Source organism: Dipodomys spectabilis, unplaced genomic scaffold, assembly GCF_019054845.1.
Source record: "Dipodomys spectabilis isolate Male_0828 unplaced genomic scaffold, ASM1905484v1 ptg000066l, whole genome shotgun sequence".
Taxonomy (NCBI): domain Eukaryota; kingdom Metazoa; phylum Chordata; class Mammalia; order Rodentia; family Heteromyidae; genus Dipodomys; species Dipodomys spectabilis.
This window is the reverse complement of record NW_024870743.1, coordinates 545,927-559,568: the sequence shown is the minus strand read 5'-3', so window position 1 is coordinate 559,568 and position 13,642 is coordinate 545,927. Positions and strand designations below refer to the sequence as shown.

The window sequence follows — 13,642 nt, the reverse complement described above, 5'->3', positions numbered from 1 at the left end:
AGCCCCAGACAACCTCCCGTCCCCTTGGGGACTTTCTTTCCGGTTCTCCTTGCTCTTCCTTCTTTTTCTTTAAACAAATAGGCATAGTGTGGGAATTCAGCAGTGTAAAGATGGGGGCCAGGTGTGGTGGTGCATACTTGTAGCCCCACCCACTTGGGAGGGAGAGGCAGTAGCAGTGAGTTTGAAGTCAGCCTGGGAAAAGTTAGGGAGCCCCTATCTCCACTAAAACTAAAAAAAAAAAATACCACAGCCACACAGTGGCTGGAAGGTGGCTCAGTGGTACAGTCCTTGCCTCGCATGCATGAGGCCCTGGATTCGATTCCCCAGCACCTCATACACAGAATAAGCCAGAAGAGGTGCTGTGGCTCAAGTGGTAGAGCGCTAGCCTTGAGCAAAAGAAGCTCAGGGACAGTGCCCAGGCCCTGAGTTCAAGCCCAGGACTGGCAAAAAGAAATATGGATACTGGGTCTAAGTAACGCCATCTTGTCTTCACCACCATCTCACACCTTGGTGGATGATGAGGACTTTCCACAAACTCTAGAGGTGACATTTACTTCCCCAAGCCGGGCGCCAGTAGCATACACCTGTAATCCTAGCTACTCAGGAAGCGGAAATCTGACGGTTCAAAGCCAGCCCCAGCAGGAAAGTCTATGAGACTCTTATCTCAATTAAACACCAGAAAACGGGAAGTGGTGCTGTGGCTCAAGTGGAGTGCTAGCCTTGAGCAAAAGTAGCTGGAGGACAGTGCCTAGGCCCTGAATTCAAGTCCCAGGACTGGCAAAAAAAAAAAAAAGAGTAACTTCTAAATTATACTTTTTTTTTTCGGGGGGGGGGGGGGGGGGAGGGGGGAGGGGTTGATCATGGGGCCTGAACTCTGGGCCTGGGCCTGGGTGCTGTCCCTCAGCTCTTCAGCTCAAGGCTAGCACTCTACCACTTGAGCCACAGCACCACATCCAGGTTTTTCTGCTTATGTGGTGCTGAGGAATCGAACCCAGGGCCTCATACATGCAAGGCAAGCACTCTACCACTGAGCCACCTTCTCAGCCCTTAAATTATACGTTTATACATGTTTACATCTACATCGAAAATACCAAAACTGAGAGTTGGTGGCTCATGCCTGTAAATCCTAGCTACTCAGGAAGCTTAGATCTGAAGATCACGGTTCAAAGCCAGCCCAGCCCTGGCAAGAAAGTCTGAGACTTTTATCTTCCACTAGAAAACTGGAAATAGAGCTGTGACTCAAAGTGGAACAGTGCTAGCCTTGAGCAAAGGAGCTCAGGGACAGTGCCCAGGCCCTGAGTCAAGCCCATGACTGACATTCAAAAGCAAAATGTAATGCCAAAAATATCACCTGGGGGCTAGGAAGGTGGCTCAGTGGTAGAGTGCTTGCCTTGCATGCCTGAGGCCCTGGGTTCAATTCCAGAAGGTGGCTCAGTGGTAGAGTGCTTGCCTTGCATGCCTGAGGCCCTGGGTTCAATTCCTCAGCACCACATAAGCAAAAAGAAAAAAGCCAGAAGTGGCTCTGTGGCTCAAGTGGTAGAGCGCTAGCCTTGAGCTGAAGAACTGAGGGACAGCGCCCAGGCCCAGAGTTCAGGCCCCACGACCGTAACAAAAAAAAATCACCAGGACATGTTAGGAAGTGTTCCCCATATGGACCCCAGCTCTTGCTCCTCTCCCCCTACCTCCACTCCACACCCTGCTCTGCTCTCCTCTGCTCTTCTCAGCTTCTTGATTTATGGGGGTTTTTTGGGGGGTCCAGTCGTGGTGCCTGAACTCTGGGCCTGGGCCCTGTTCCTCAGCTCTGATTCAGCTCAAGGCTAGCGCTCTACCACTTGAGCTACATTGCCACTTCCGGGTTTTTTCTTTTTGTTTATGTGGTGCTGAGGAATCGAACCCAGGGCCTCAGGCATGCAAGGCAAGCGCTCTACCACTGAGCCAACTTCCCATCCCCTCTTCTCAGCTTCTTCAAAAGCACCGAGGTCACGGCCATTGCGAATAGCCTTCATCTTAAGCCCTGGCCAGTAGGCCAGTGTCCAGTGTTTACATTTCGGAGGTAACGGGAAGTTGGGAGGGTGGGACTTGTCTGAGGACAGAAGCCTCCCTGGAGGTCACTCTGGATGCACTGCCCTATCCCTGGGACACTTGCCTTCAGGACATTAACCTTGGCCACCCTCCTCCCTCCCTCCTCACTCCCAAGGCTTCATTTCCCCCCAAGTAGTACAGCTCGGGAGCCTCTCACTCTACCAGGCTGGAGTTGTCTGCTCCTGCCTGTCCCAGGCTCTGCTCAGTCGGACTGGGCAGGAAGGCGAGTGTGTATGTATACAGAGGGAGCCCAGCACCACTCCATATGCATTTAATCAGCATTTTTCTGCTGGTCTCGCGGCCTGAACTCTGGGCCTGGGTGCTGTCCCTCAGCTCTTTAGCTCAAGGTGAGAGCTCTACCACTCCAGTCACAGCTCCACTTCTGGCTTTTTCTGCTTATGTGGTACTAAGGAATTGAACCCAGGGCCTCATGCATGCAAGGCAAGCACTCTACCACTGAGCCACCTTCCCAGCCCTTAATTGGTGCTTTTTTTTCTTGTCGGTCATGGGGCTTGAACTTGGCCTGGGCGCTGTCCCGGCACCTTCCCAGCCCCAATCGGTGCTCTTAAAAGAAGTTAGCTGGTAGGAGGTACTGCTGAAGCCAGGTGCTGGTGGACTCCACATTATCCTTGCTACATGGGAGACAGAGACTTGAAGTTCAAGGACAGCCTGAACAAAAAGTTTGAAAGACCCCTGAAACAATAGCTACATTAGCTACATTAGCTACAATACATTACATACATCAGCTACAATAGCTACATGAGCCAGGGGACCTACTCAGTGCTGGCTGGCCTCATCCCAAACATCCAGACTGCGAACTGAACCAACGGACAACGCAACTGACCAGAGCTATGAGCGCAGCACGGATACTTGCAAAAACATTTCCCCACACATCTGATGGCCACACAGGACGGAGAAGACACCTGCCTGCTCAAGTGCTCACACCAGAGAAGGGGCAAGGCAGGTGTGTGAGTGCGGGGGGGGGGGGGGGGGGGCAGCTTTCCTGCTCAAGTGCTCACACCAGAGAAGGGGCAAGGCAGGTGTGTGAGTGGCTGGGGGGGTGAGGGGGCGGGGCAGCTTTCCTGGTCAGCTTGGAGCAAGCCTAGACAGCCACGATAAACACTAGGCTGAATGGGACCTGCTGCTCACAAATCCATTGGATAAAAACTCACAGGACCACACAGCCGGGAAATGTGGCTTGGTGCTTGCCCAGCATGCATGAAGCCCTGGGCTCCTCAGTACCACATACACAGAAAAAGCCGTAAGTGGCACTGTGGCTTAGGTGGTAGTGCCAGCCTGAGCTAAAGCTCAGTGACAGTACCCAGGCCCTGAAGTCCAAGCCCAAGGACTGGCAAAAAAAAAAAAGTCTGCACCCACTACACATCTAAGGGGGCTGGAAGGTAGCTCAGCGGTAGAGTGCATGCCTTGCAAGCATGAGGCCCTGGGTTTGATTCCTCAGCACCACATAAACAGAAAAAGCCGGAAGTGGAGCTGTGGCTCCAGTGGTAGAGCGCTAGCCTTGAGCTGAAGAGCTGAGGGACAGCGCCCAGGCCCAGAGTTCAGGCCCCATGACCGGCAAAAAAAAAACAACACATCTAAGTTCCCAGGTTTGTGGCCACATACACTCTTTTCCGGGCTGGATGTAGCTCAGTGGCAAAGCGCTTGCCTAGCAAGTGCAACGTCCTGGGTTCGGTCCCCAGTACCAAAAAAGACAAAAAAAGTTAAAAAAAAAAAAAAAAACCCAAACACTATTTTCCTATTACATCTAGCCAGGATTTTCCTAGGACAAATACATTCTAAACTTGGTTTGGTTTTAGGTTTGATATCCAGGCAAGACTTGGATATTCTCTAGCCTCAGAGCTAAAGGATTGTTTCCATGCATACTGAACAGCCAGCAACACTGGCGGGTACAGAAGGCAGATGGGCAGCCTTGCACAAGGCCTTGGCCTGAGTGACCTTCCAAGGAACCAGAGAAGGGTGGCAGCTATAGCATCGCTGTCAAAACACCCAGTGCAGACAGAACGCAGCCTGGCAGGCCTCTACCAGGCCATAGCCACCATGACCAGGGCACCACCAATGGTCAGGAGGCCCTCTCTGGGCCTGACCTCCCCAGACTCTTTGAGCTGGCTTGCACTGTACTTGGGGGAAAAGGAGGTGAAACACTACTGAGAGCTGCCACCTCTCCTTTGGTGTCTCTAGAATAGCACTTTTCAAGGTCATTGAATCCCTACCCAAACACCCACCACGACCTGGGGTCAGAAGAGGGCAGCCACTGCTCCATGTCCTCAGTTACTATTGACACAACTTCATCTACGGGTTAGAAACGAAGAACTGGACTGACTACTGACCCATTTCCACTCCACATAGACTGAAAGAAAAACAACATAGTGCTACGTGGCTACAGCCCCTGTACACAGGAAGTTTTCAGGCCTCTCATCAAAACACAAAATCCCTACATGACTCTAGGGAATAAGAGTAGAATTGTTGGTTCACTGGGTGAAGTTCCAGTTCTGTGAGATGAGGGATAAAATTCTGGGGTTTATTACTTGGGTGTCAGTGGTGCATGTATATAATCCTAGCTATGCATGGATCCTAGCTCAAAGGCAGCCCAGACTGGAATGTCCATGGTCTCTTCAACTAACCACCAAAAAGCTGTGAGTGGAGCTGTGGTTGGAGGGACAGAGCCCAGATAGACATCAAGTCCCAGGACTGGCATATTTTAAAAAAGCAAGATGGGGCTGGGAAGGTGGCTCAGTGGTAGAGTGCTTACCTTGCATGCATGAGGCCCTGGGTTCGATTCCTCAGCACCACATAAGCAGAAAAGGCCAGAAGTGTTGCTGTGGCTCAAGTGGTACAGCACTCACTTTGAGCTGAACAGCTGAGGGACAGAACACAGACCCAAAGTTCAGGCCCCACAACAGACCAAAAAAAGAAAAAAAGGAGATCTTGGTCACATTTAAGGCTACTGATCAGAACTGAAAATGGGTAAGGCAGAGGGCAGGGTATGGTGGTACATGTCTGTAATCCAAACTACAAAAGGAAAAAACAGGGACATGGATCTCCGCTCAATAGCCAAGAAAGTTCAGATGAGTTCAATAAACGAACTCAGGTGTGTTAATTCACACCTGTAATCACAGATGCAAGGGAGATGTAGGTCAGAGAACCATGTCTAAGGCCAATCTAGGCAAAATTGAGGCCCAACCTGCAGAAGAGAGTAGGGTGTCGCTAATTGGTGTAACATCTGCCCAAGAAACAAAGAAGCCTTAAGAGTCCACACCAAGAAAAAAACAAGACAGGGAACTTCAGGTGCCCTTAAATCACACACAAAAAAACCAAGAAAGTGCAAGTATTTCTCTAAAGCCAAGCTGCATGGAAATAGTAGTGCAGCGCTTCGAGATGCCAGCATAGAGCAGGCCCCTCTGCCCACCTCCAGCCGCCCGAGGCCACTGATCACACACCCATGCCACTAGCAGGTCGAGAAAGATACCTAAAACCCAATACTATGAATTATACTTTATTTAGTCATCTTTCTTTACAACTGAAACTCTGGGAATTCAAAATTAACATCCTTGCCCGTGAGCTTCTTATACACACCAGAAAACGTTTCAACCTACGAGAAAAGAAAGAATTCGTCACCAAAAGATACACAGAAGTGTCCCCTGCAGCCCAGTGAGCGTGTTGTGATGGCATGGGGCCTGGTTCACCCAAGGGCTGGAGCAGCTTATCCCACCCCCAAGCTGCTCCCACAGCCCAAGGGCTGGAGCAGCTTATCCCTACCCCCAAGCTGCTCCCACAGACACACAGAGCCCAAGGGGCTGCCGCCATCAACTCCTCTCAGGGTCAAACACACCACCCAACCTGGCTTCGCAACATGCAGCCGTCCTCTGTGTCTCTTCTAAAACGTCCCCTGTAGGTGAGGCCCAGGAGGTGAGCCCGACTTCCTCACCGTGTGTGCGGCGCCACCCCGCAGCCTGTTACCTTGTGCTCCACGTTGTTCTGCTGCGCTCGGTCCAGATGGACCTTGATGAGCCGGCTGCCGTCCAGCTTCACCCGGATCCTCTTGCCTACAATCTCGCTGGGGAAGACCAAGTCCTCCAGGATGGCGTCGTGCACAGCGGTCAGAGTGCGGCTTGAGGAAGCAGGGACAAGTGAGCGGCACAGCAGGGCCTCCACCCACCCGTGAGTCACAGCAGAAAAGGCAAGCCCAGACCCTGACAGCACCTGACCACTGTCTCCAAACCAGCAGCTGGGCCTTTGAGTGAGCTTAGCAGTTTCTTTTCCTAAAGTTTCATCCATGTTAAACCTGACCACTTGGCTGTCTCTGTGCTGGTCACAGAAGTGGTCAGCAGAGACTTACACACCATTTTCACACTATTTCTAAAGTGAATCCATGCAATAACCTCTTTACAATCCAAAACCATGCACTGTCACAAGTAATCTGAAATACCAACGCTGCCTCCACCAGCTCTCCATGCCGACACATCTCCTTCACGACTCCAGCCAACAACTCACCACTCTACCCCCAAGGAGCTGCTCTGCCCAGGGCTCTGCCTAAGCAGGACTCAGCCCAGTATGCACACTGCCAGGACTGTCCTGGAGGAGCCCAACCACAAGCAGACAACACAGGAAGTGAACATGCACCGAACAGCAGCCACCGCAGTCAGGCACCACAGGCTCACCAGCAGAGCTCAGAGGGGCAGCATGCTGCCCAGCCCCACAGGGGACCACACTGGACGCACTTCGGAAAAGATTCACTCAGAACTCCAAGGATGGCTCTCCTGAAGGCATCTCAAGTCCACACTGGAGTGTGGTGGCAGTAACCTAAGTCAGGGACCACCCATAGATCCTAAGGGCTAGGGTGCTCTTGGTGTACCAGACACGAGATCCAGGCTCCACTTCCACACTGAGTGAAGTCACGGTTACTTGTCTGGTTCTTACTCACAACCCCGTGGCGTGCATACCATGTTCAGCTCACCCCCCACCCAGCAGTGCTAGTGAAGCACTCCAGCCCCTCCAGTGAGACAGTAAGCCAGAGATTCACTTCCGACACTTTACTGCCTGCCAGGGGGCCCATCAGAGGATGCTTGCTTCTACCCATTAATCACAAGCAAAGGTACGTCTACCAATTACTTTAAACTATAAAGGCCAATGCCAGTGGTTCGTGCCTATAAATCTCAGCTACTCAGGAAGCTGAGAACTGAGGATCAGTTTGAAGCAAGCCAGGAAAAGAAAAGCCACAAAACCCTATCTCCCATTAGCCATCAAAACGCCAGAAGTGAAGCTGTGGCTCAAATTGTAGAGCACCAGCCTTGAACGAAAAAAGCTCAGGCACTAAGTTCAAACCCAGGACCATAACACACACAAAAAATACATGTGTGTATATGTATAAAACTGTAACAGAATGTTCAATAGGAAATGTACTCATTACCTTACTCATATAACTGTAACCCTCTGTACAGGATCCTTACAATAAAAATTTTTAAAAACTGTAACACAATCAAAGCTGTTCTTGGAATCTTGTCCAGTTTCCAAACACTGAGTATGTCCAGAACTGAAAATATTGGAAAGCAGGAAATCAAACTGGAAAAGAGCAGAATCATCCAACCCATAAGAGATGGCCTTAGGTGTAGGCTGGTGTTAAACGGTGCTTCCTGGACAAGGACACATCAAGACTGCAGGCTTGGGTCAAGCCCAGGATAATGCTCCTCACTGGATTCCTGACCAGCCTTAGAAACAGACCTACAAATCCTCAGGGAGGCTCAGGGCTCAGTTTCTAGGCCACTCCCATAGCCCTGAAGTTTGTATTAGCCAAAATGAGCAAATTCTCCAAGACTTGGGTTCAATTGTCCACTAATAACCAGAAGTAACAATACTTACACACTTAAGGAGTTTTGGTTTTTTTTTTGGCAGTTGTGGGCCTGAACTCTGGGCCTGGGCATTGTCCCTCAGCTCTTCAGAGCTCAACGCTAGTGCTGTACCACTTGAGCCACAGCGCCACTCCCGGCTTTTTCTATGTATGTGATGCTGAGGAATTGAACCCAGGGCCTCATGCATGCAAGGCAAGCACTCTACCACTGAGCCACCTTCCCAGCCCGACTTAAGGAGTTTTGAAGGTCCAACAATACCACAGAAAGCCTAGTTCAAGGGCTGAGAAGGTGGCTCAGTGGTAGAGTGCTTGCCTTGCATGCATTAGGCCCCGGGTTCGATTCCTCAGCACCACATAAGCAGAAAAAGAAGCTGGAAGTGGCGTTGTGGCTCAAGTGGTAGAGCGCTAGCCTTGAGCTGAAGAGTGAGGGACAGCACCCAGGCCCAGAGCTCAGGTCCCATGACCAGACCAAAAAAAAAAAATAAGCCTCGTTAAAAAGGCCTCTAGCCATGAATTCCACCAGACACCTTGCTTAATAGCACCAGGAAAACCCATCTTAAATTTTACCTCTAACCCAGAACAACAACAAAAAAAAGCATGACCTCCACGAACTCTCAGATGCTTTTTACCAGAACAAGAACTTCATACAGATTTTTCTTCATTTCATGCTTTCCCCAAAGAATGAGAAGAATCATCCTCTGGGCAACCACTATTTCACTGTACAGCTGCCTGTAAGCATGCACAAATCCTGAAACATGTACTGCAACTGCCAAGAGGGAAGCAAATGTCAATCACAAATCTGACCAGCATAGCATGGTACAATGCTAACCAAGAACCACCTGGGAAGGCATTTTTTTTTCTTTTGGTCGTGGGGCTTGAACTCTGGGCTTGGGCACTGTCCCTGCCCTCTTCAGCTCAAGGCCAGCATTCTACCGCTTGAGCCACAGCGCCACTTCCTGTTTTCTAGTGGTTTATTGGAGGTAAGAGTCTCACAGACTTTCCTGCCCAGGCTGGCTTTGAATGTGATCCTCAGATCTCAGCCTCCTGAGTAGCTAGGATTACAGGTGTGAGCCACCGGCACCTAGCCTGGGCAGGCATTTTTTTTCTAAGGGGGGGAGGGGGTCCGGTTGTGGGCCATGAACTCTGGGCCTGGTCCCTCAGAGCTCTTCAGCTCAAGGCTAGTGCTCTACCACTTGAGCCACAGCACCACTTTCGGCTTTTTTCTTTTTGCTTATGTGGTGCTGGACAATCGAACCCAGGGCCTCAGGCATGCAAGGCAAGCGCTCTATCACTGCACTGAGCCACGTTCCCAGCCCCTTGGGCAGGCATTTTTGAGGCTGCTAAAACACTCACCTTCTGGGACGCTTCTGCTTATTTTTTGTCCGGCTTTTTCTGGTTGGCTTGGGCAGAATTCTCCTCTGTAAACAAAAAACATTATATAGCAAAATGCACACACACACCAAAACCTGAAGTAGGCAAAATGCTGTAAAAGATGGATTACTTTAAAACCAAACCACTCACTGAGAACTTTCTATAAAGCACTTCCCAATCCATTCAGAAGACCTCTATTACAATGCTAAAAAGCCCAAGACATTTGTTTCCACGCTCAACACCCACTACCTGCATATGCACCCATGGACTTGATGCTGAACAGGCTCCCTATGTTCCCCTAAGTCCTGACTTCACTCTGCAAAGCCTCACCATGTCCCAACTTTGCTCTCTTCCCTACAAGCTTCCTTAGTGTTGCTCCAGTCTCCGTGGACGACACCAGCCGAAGACCAGGGACTGCTATTCAGAAGCATTGTCCACACAGACCACCGGGCACTACAAACACCAGAGCTCCTCAACAATTGCAAATACCCACCCTGTCACTTTACACACTTCAGTGCTCGGCCTCAATGCTGAAAGCAAACAACCTTTCCTAGCTAGCACTGGGACGGTAACAGGACTGTTTCAATAACTCAACTAAAACGGGCCCAAATGCAAAGACATTGCACTGAACCCAGGACAGAATACACACCTGGGCAATGAAGACAACATGCTTCCCGCTGAACTTTTTCTCCAATTCACGAACTAACCGGACTTGGATTTTCTGGAAAGATTTCAGCTGAGGAACTGGAACAAAAATAATGATAGCTTTCCGACCACCGCCAACTTCAATTTCCTAAAGAAAGAAATTCCATTTTAAAGCTCTTATCTTCATTCTTCCTAATCCAAGCACAGTCCTGTTTATACTACTCAATTTCTGTACTAATGGTAAATTACTCTGCAAAGCCCGGTGCCCAGCATTCAGACCTGTAAGCCTAGCTATTCAGGAAGCTAAACCTGAGGACTGTGGTACAAAGCCAACCTAGGCAGGCAGTGAGATTTTGTGTGCATGTGTACACTGGGTCCTGGGGCTTGAACCCAAGCCTGGATGCTATCCCTGAGTTTTTGCTCACGCTAGAGCTCTACACCACTTGAGTGAGACACCAATGCCTGGCCAGAAACCTGACATTCTTATCTCCCACCAACTGACAAAAAATCCAGAACTGGTGCTGTAGCTCAAATGATGAGTGCTGGCCTTGAGCAAAACTGTGCCCACCGCTGGGCGCTGGTGGCTCACGCCTGTAATCCTAGCTACTCAGGAGGCTGAGATCTGAGGATCATGGTTCAAAGCCAGCCCGGGCAGGAGAGACCGTGAGACTCCTATCTCCAATAAACCACCAGAAAACCGGAAGTGGCGCTGTAGCTCAAGTGGTAGAGCACTCGCCTTGAGCTGAAGAGCTGAGGGACAGCGCCCAGGCCCAGAGTTCAAGCCCCACGACCGACAAAAAAAAAAAAAAACAACTGTGCCCAGGCCCCAGCACCAAAAATTACCAGCTGGACACTGATGGCTCATGGCTGTCATCCTACCTACTTAAGAGGCCAGAAATCTGAGGATCTTGGCTCAAGGCCAGCTCGTCTGGGACTCTCGTCTCCAATTAACCACCAGAAAACTAGAAATGGTACTGTGGCACCAAGTGGTAGAGCACTACTAACCTTGAACGCAAAAGTTGAGGGGCAGTGCCCGGGCCTTGAGTTCAAACCACGTGACCGGCCAAAATACTTTTTTTTTGGGTCGGTCCTGGGGCTTGAACTCTGGGCCTGGGTGCTGTCCCTGCGCTCTTCAGCTCAAGGCCAGCGTTCTACCACTTGAGCCACAGCGCCACTTCCAGTTTTCTGGTGGCTTATTGGAGATAAAAAGTCTTATGGGGGCTGGGAAGGTGGCTCAGTGGTAGAGTGCTTGCCTTGCATGCATGAGACACTGGGTTCAATTCCTCAGCACCACATAAGCAGAAAAAGCTGGAAGTGGTGCTGTGGCTCAAGTGGTAGAATGCTAGCCTTGAGCTGAAGACCTAAGGGACAACACCCAGGCCCAGAGTTCAACCCCATGACCGACAAAAACAAAACAAAAAGTCTTATGGACTTTCCTGCCCGGACTGGCTTTGAACCGAGATCCTCAGATCTCAGCCTCCTGAGTAGCTAGGATTACAGGCGTGAGCCACTGGCGCCCAGCTCAAAGTAATTATTAAAAAATAAAAAACTGAAAAAAAAAAAAAAACTTGGCTATACTTCAATAAGGCTTTTTCTCTTCGCCACTATGAGCAGTGGGAACTTAAATCTTTCACTATAGCTTTTGGACCTCGAGCCTTTAGAAAGTGAGCAGGAAGGACGGGCGCCGGTGGCTCACTCCTGTAATCCTAGCTACTCAGGAGGCTGAGATCTGAAAATCGCGGTTCAAAGCCAGCCCAAGCAGGAAAGACCGTGAGTCTCCCATCTCCAATAAACCACTAGAAAACCGGAAGTGGCGCTGTAGCTCAAGTGGTAGAGCGCTCGCCTTGAGCTGAGGGACAGCGCCAAGGCCCAGAGTTCAAGACAATGACGACCGACAAAAAAAAAAAAAAGAAAGTGACTAGGATTAGGTGAGACCCAATATGTGCATACCATACTACTTATGACCATGAGACTTCTGGCAAGCCTCCACCAGGTGTGCCTTCCCATAACCAAAAGGTGCAACAAGGCCTTTGGAACTTACCTGGTCTGAGACGGTGGTTGGCAAGAGAAAATGGGAGAATACAATTTCTCAAGCTGCCTTGCCCCACTGCATGCCAGACAGACAAGACACATAAACCTAACACTGTGTGCATCTTTGCAACCCAAGATAACAGCTAGTAACCCTCTGCTTACTTAGGGGCTTTTCACCAAAGGCTTGAGGCTAAAAACTTCAAGGCCGGGCTGATGGCTCACATCTGTAATCTTAACTACTCAAAAGGGTGAGATCTGAGGAATTTAATCTCCAATCTGCCACGGAAGGCAAAGAGGTAGAGCTGTGGCTTAAGGGGTAGAGCATCAACTCTTGAGTGGCGTAACTAAGAGACTGCGTCCAGATCCTAAATGCCAAATCTCTTTCGGTGGGGAGGAGGAATAACTCCATGGCCTAAGTTTCAACCCAGGGACAGGACCAGGGTCCGGAGTCAGTCCCTCGTCCCGGGCCTGCCACATGTGCGGACCCCCCACGTCTCCCGGGTTAAAACCTAGGTAGCGCCAAGGCGCCCAGCACCGCCCCGCACTACGGGGGCTCCGGCCGCGTCCTGGGCCGAGGGCGCCCGCGCAGCCCGCTCACCTTGGCCGCCGTGATGTTGAGCTCGCGTAGCTGGGCCTTGAGGTCCGAGTTCATCTCCAGCTCGAGCAGCGCCTGCGGGCGGCACAGCGTGGGCGCGGGCCCGGGGCTGATTCCCCGGGCGCCCTGGCCTCCTCCCGGGCCGGGGACCCCCCCCCCCCCCGCTCCCTTCCGTCCTACCCTCCCTCCTCCCGGGCCGGGGACCCCCCTCCCTCCTCCCCGCCGCCCGCCTCCCGGGCCGGGGACCCCTCCTCCCCGCTCCTCTCCCCGCTCCCCTCCCTCCTCCCGGGCCGGGGACCCCCCTCCCTCCTCCCCGCCGCCCGCCTCCCGGGCCCGGCCGGCCGCGCACCTGGGAGATGCCCGACTCGAACTCGTCCGGCTTCTCGCCATTGGGCTTCACGATCTTGGCGCTCGAGCTGAACATGGCCTGGTGCTGGGGGCCTGGTGCTGGGGGGCAGAGCGTGCGGCCGGTCAGCGGGCCGGCGCCATCGGCGGGCGCAGCCCCGACCATCGGCCGCATCCCACCCCCGGCGCGGGCCCCGCCGCCCCCGGAGACCCCACGGACCCTTTCCCCTCCAAACCGGCGGAAAAACGCGGGGGAGACGCAGGCCGCGAGCCTACCGTGAGCAGAGCCGGGTGAGGAAGAGGCCCGGGTATCGCGAGAGCTCGTCAGATCCCGCAGGCGGAGGAAGGGGCGGAGACAGCTCGAGCCGAGGGGCGGGAACCCGGGGACCACTGAGAGGCGGTCGGGAGCCCAGAGCGTCCCCGGAAGTAGCTCCGGGGAACGAGTGTTCGGTCTTACCGACCCCCGTCGCCCCTAGAGGCCGGCGTCTGGGAGTTCCGGCGCAGCGACCCCGGCGCGGCGCGGGCTGCTGAGTTTCCGCGTCCCTGAGTCCCAGCCGGTAGTTCGGCCTTTGAGTGTTGCCGCCAGTGTGACTGCAGAGGAGACGCACGGAGCCGCCGCTGCGGAGGGCGGTGGGGCGCCTTTCTCCGGGGCCGGGCCGCGCTCCCCCGCCCCCCCCCCCCGCGCTCCCCCGCGCTCCCCGCGCCCC

The 13,642-nt window shown here is 52.4% G+C and overlaps 1 protein-coding gene across 1 annotated transcript; it reads right to left on the bottom strand.

Annotated features, from left to right (window-relative positions):
• Positions 1-5,580: 5,580 nt before the first annotated feature.
• On the bottom strand, positions 5,581-13,305 carry Rps7 (ribosomal protein S7). Its single transcript, XM_042680784.1, has 7 exons — positions 13,212-13,305; positions 12,940-13,037; positions 12,594-12,665; positions 9,969-10,112; positions 9,302-9,366; positions 6,061-6,211; positions 5,581-5,692 (listed from the first exon to the last, which is right to left on the bottom strand). The coding sequence occupies exons 2-7, from the start codon at positions 13,012-13,014 to the stop codon at positions 5,615-5,617; spliced, it is 585 nt and encodes a 194-aa protein (XP_042536718.1). The 5' UTR covers positions 13,015-13,037; positions 13,212-13,305; the 3' UTR covers positions 5,581-5,614.
• Between the last annotated feature and the right edge of the window lie 337 nt (positions 13,306-13,642).

What these genes read in the sequence shown, in the direction of transcription:
- Rps7 (XM_042680784.1), bottom strand. Translation starts at nt 13,014, where the DNA reads ATGTTCAGCTCGAGCGCCAAGATCGTGAAGCCCAATGGCGAGAAGCCG. An exon ending in TCAACATCACGGCGGCCAAG is followed by an intron (nt 10,113 to 12,593) that starts GTGAGCGGGCTG and finishes TTCTTTCTTTAG; the next exon opens with GAAATTGAAGTTGGCGGTGG. An exon ending in ATGTTGTCTTCATTGCCCAG is followed by an intron (nt 9,367 to 9,968) that starts GTGTGTATTCTG and finishes TTTTGTTTACAG; the next exon opens with AGGAGAATTCTGCCCAAGCC.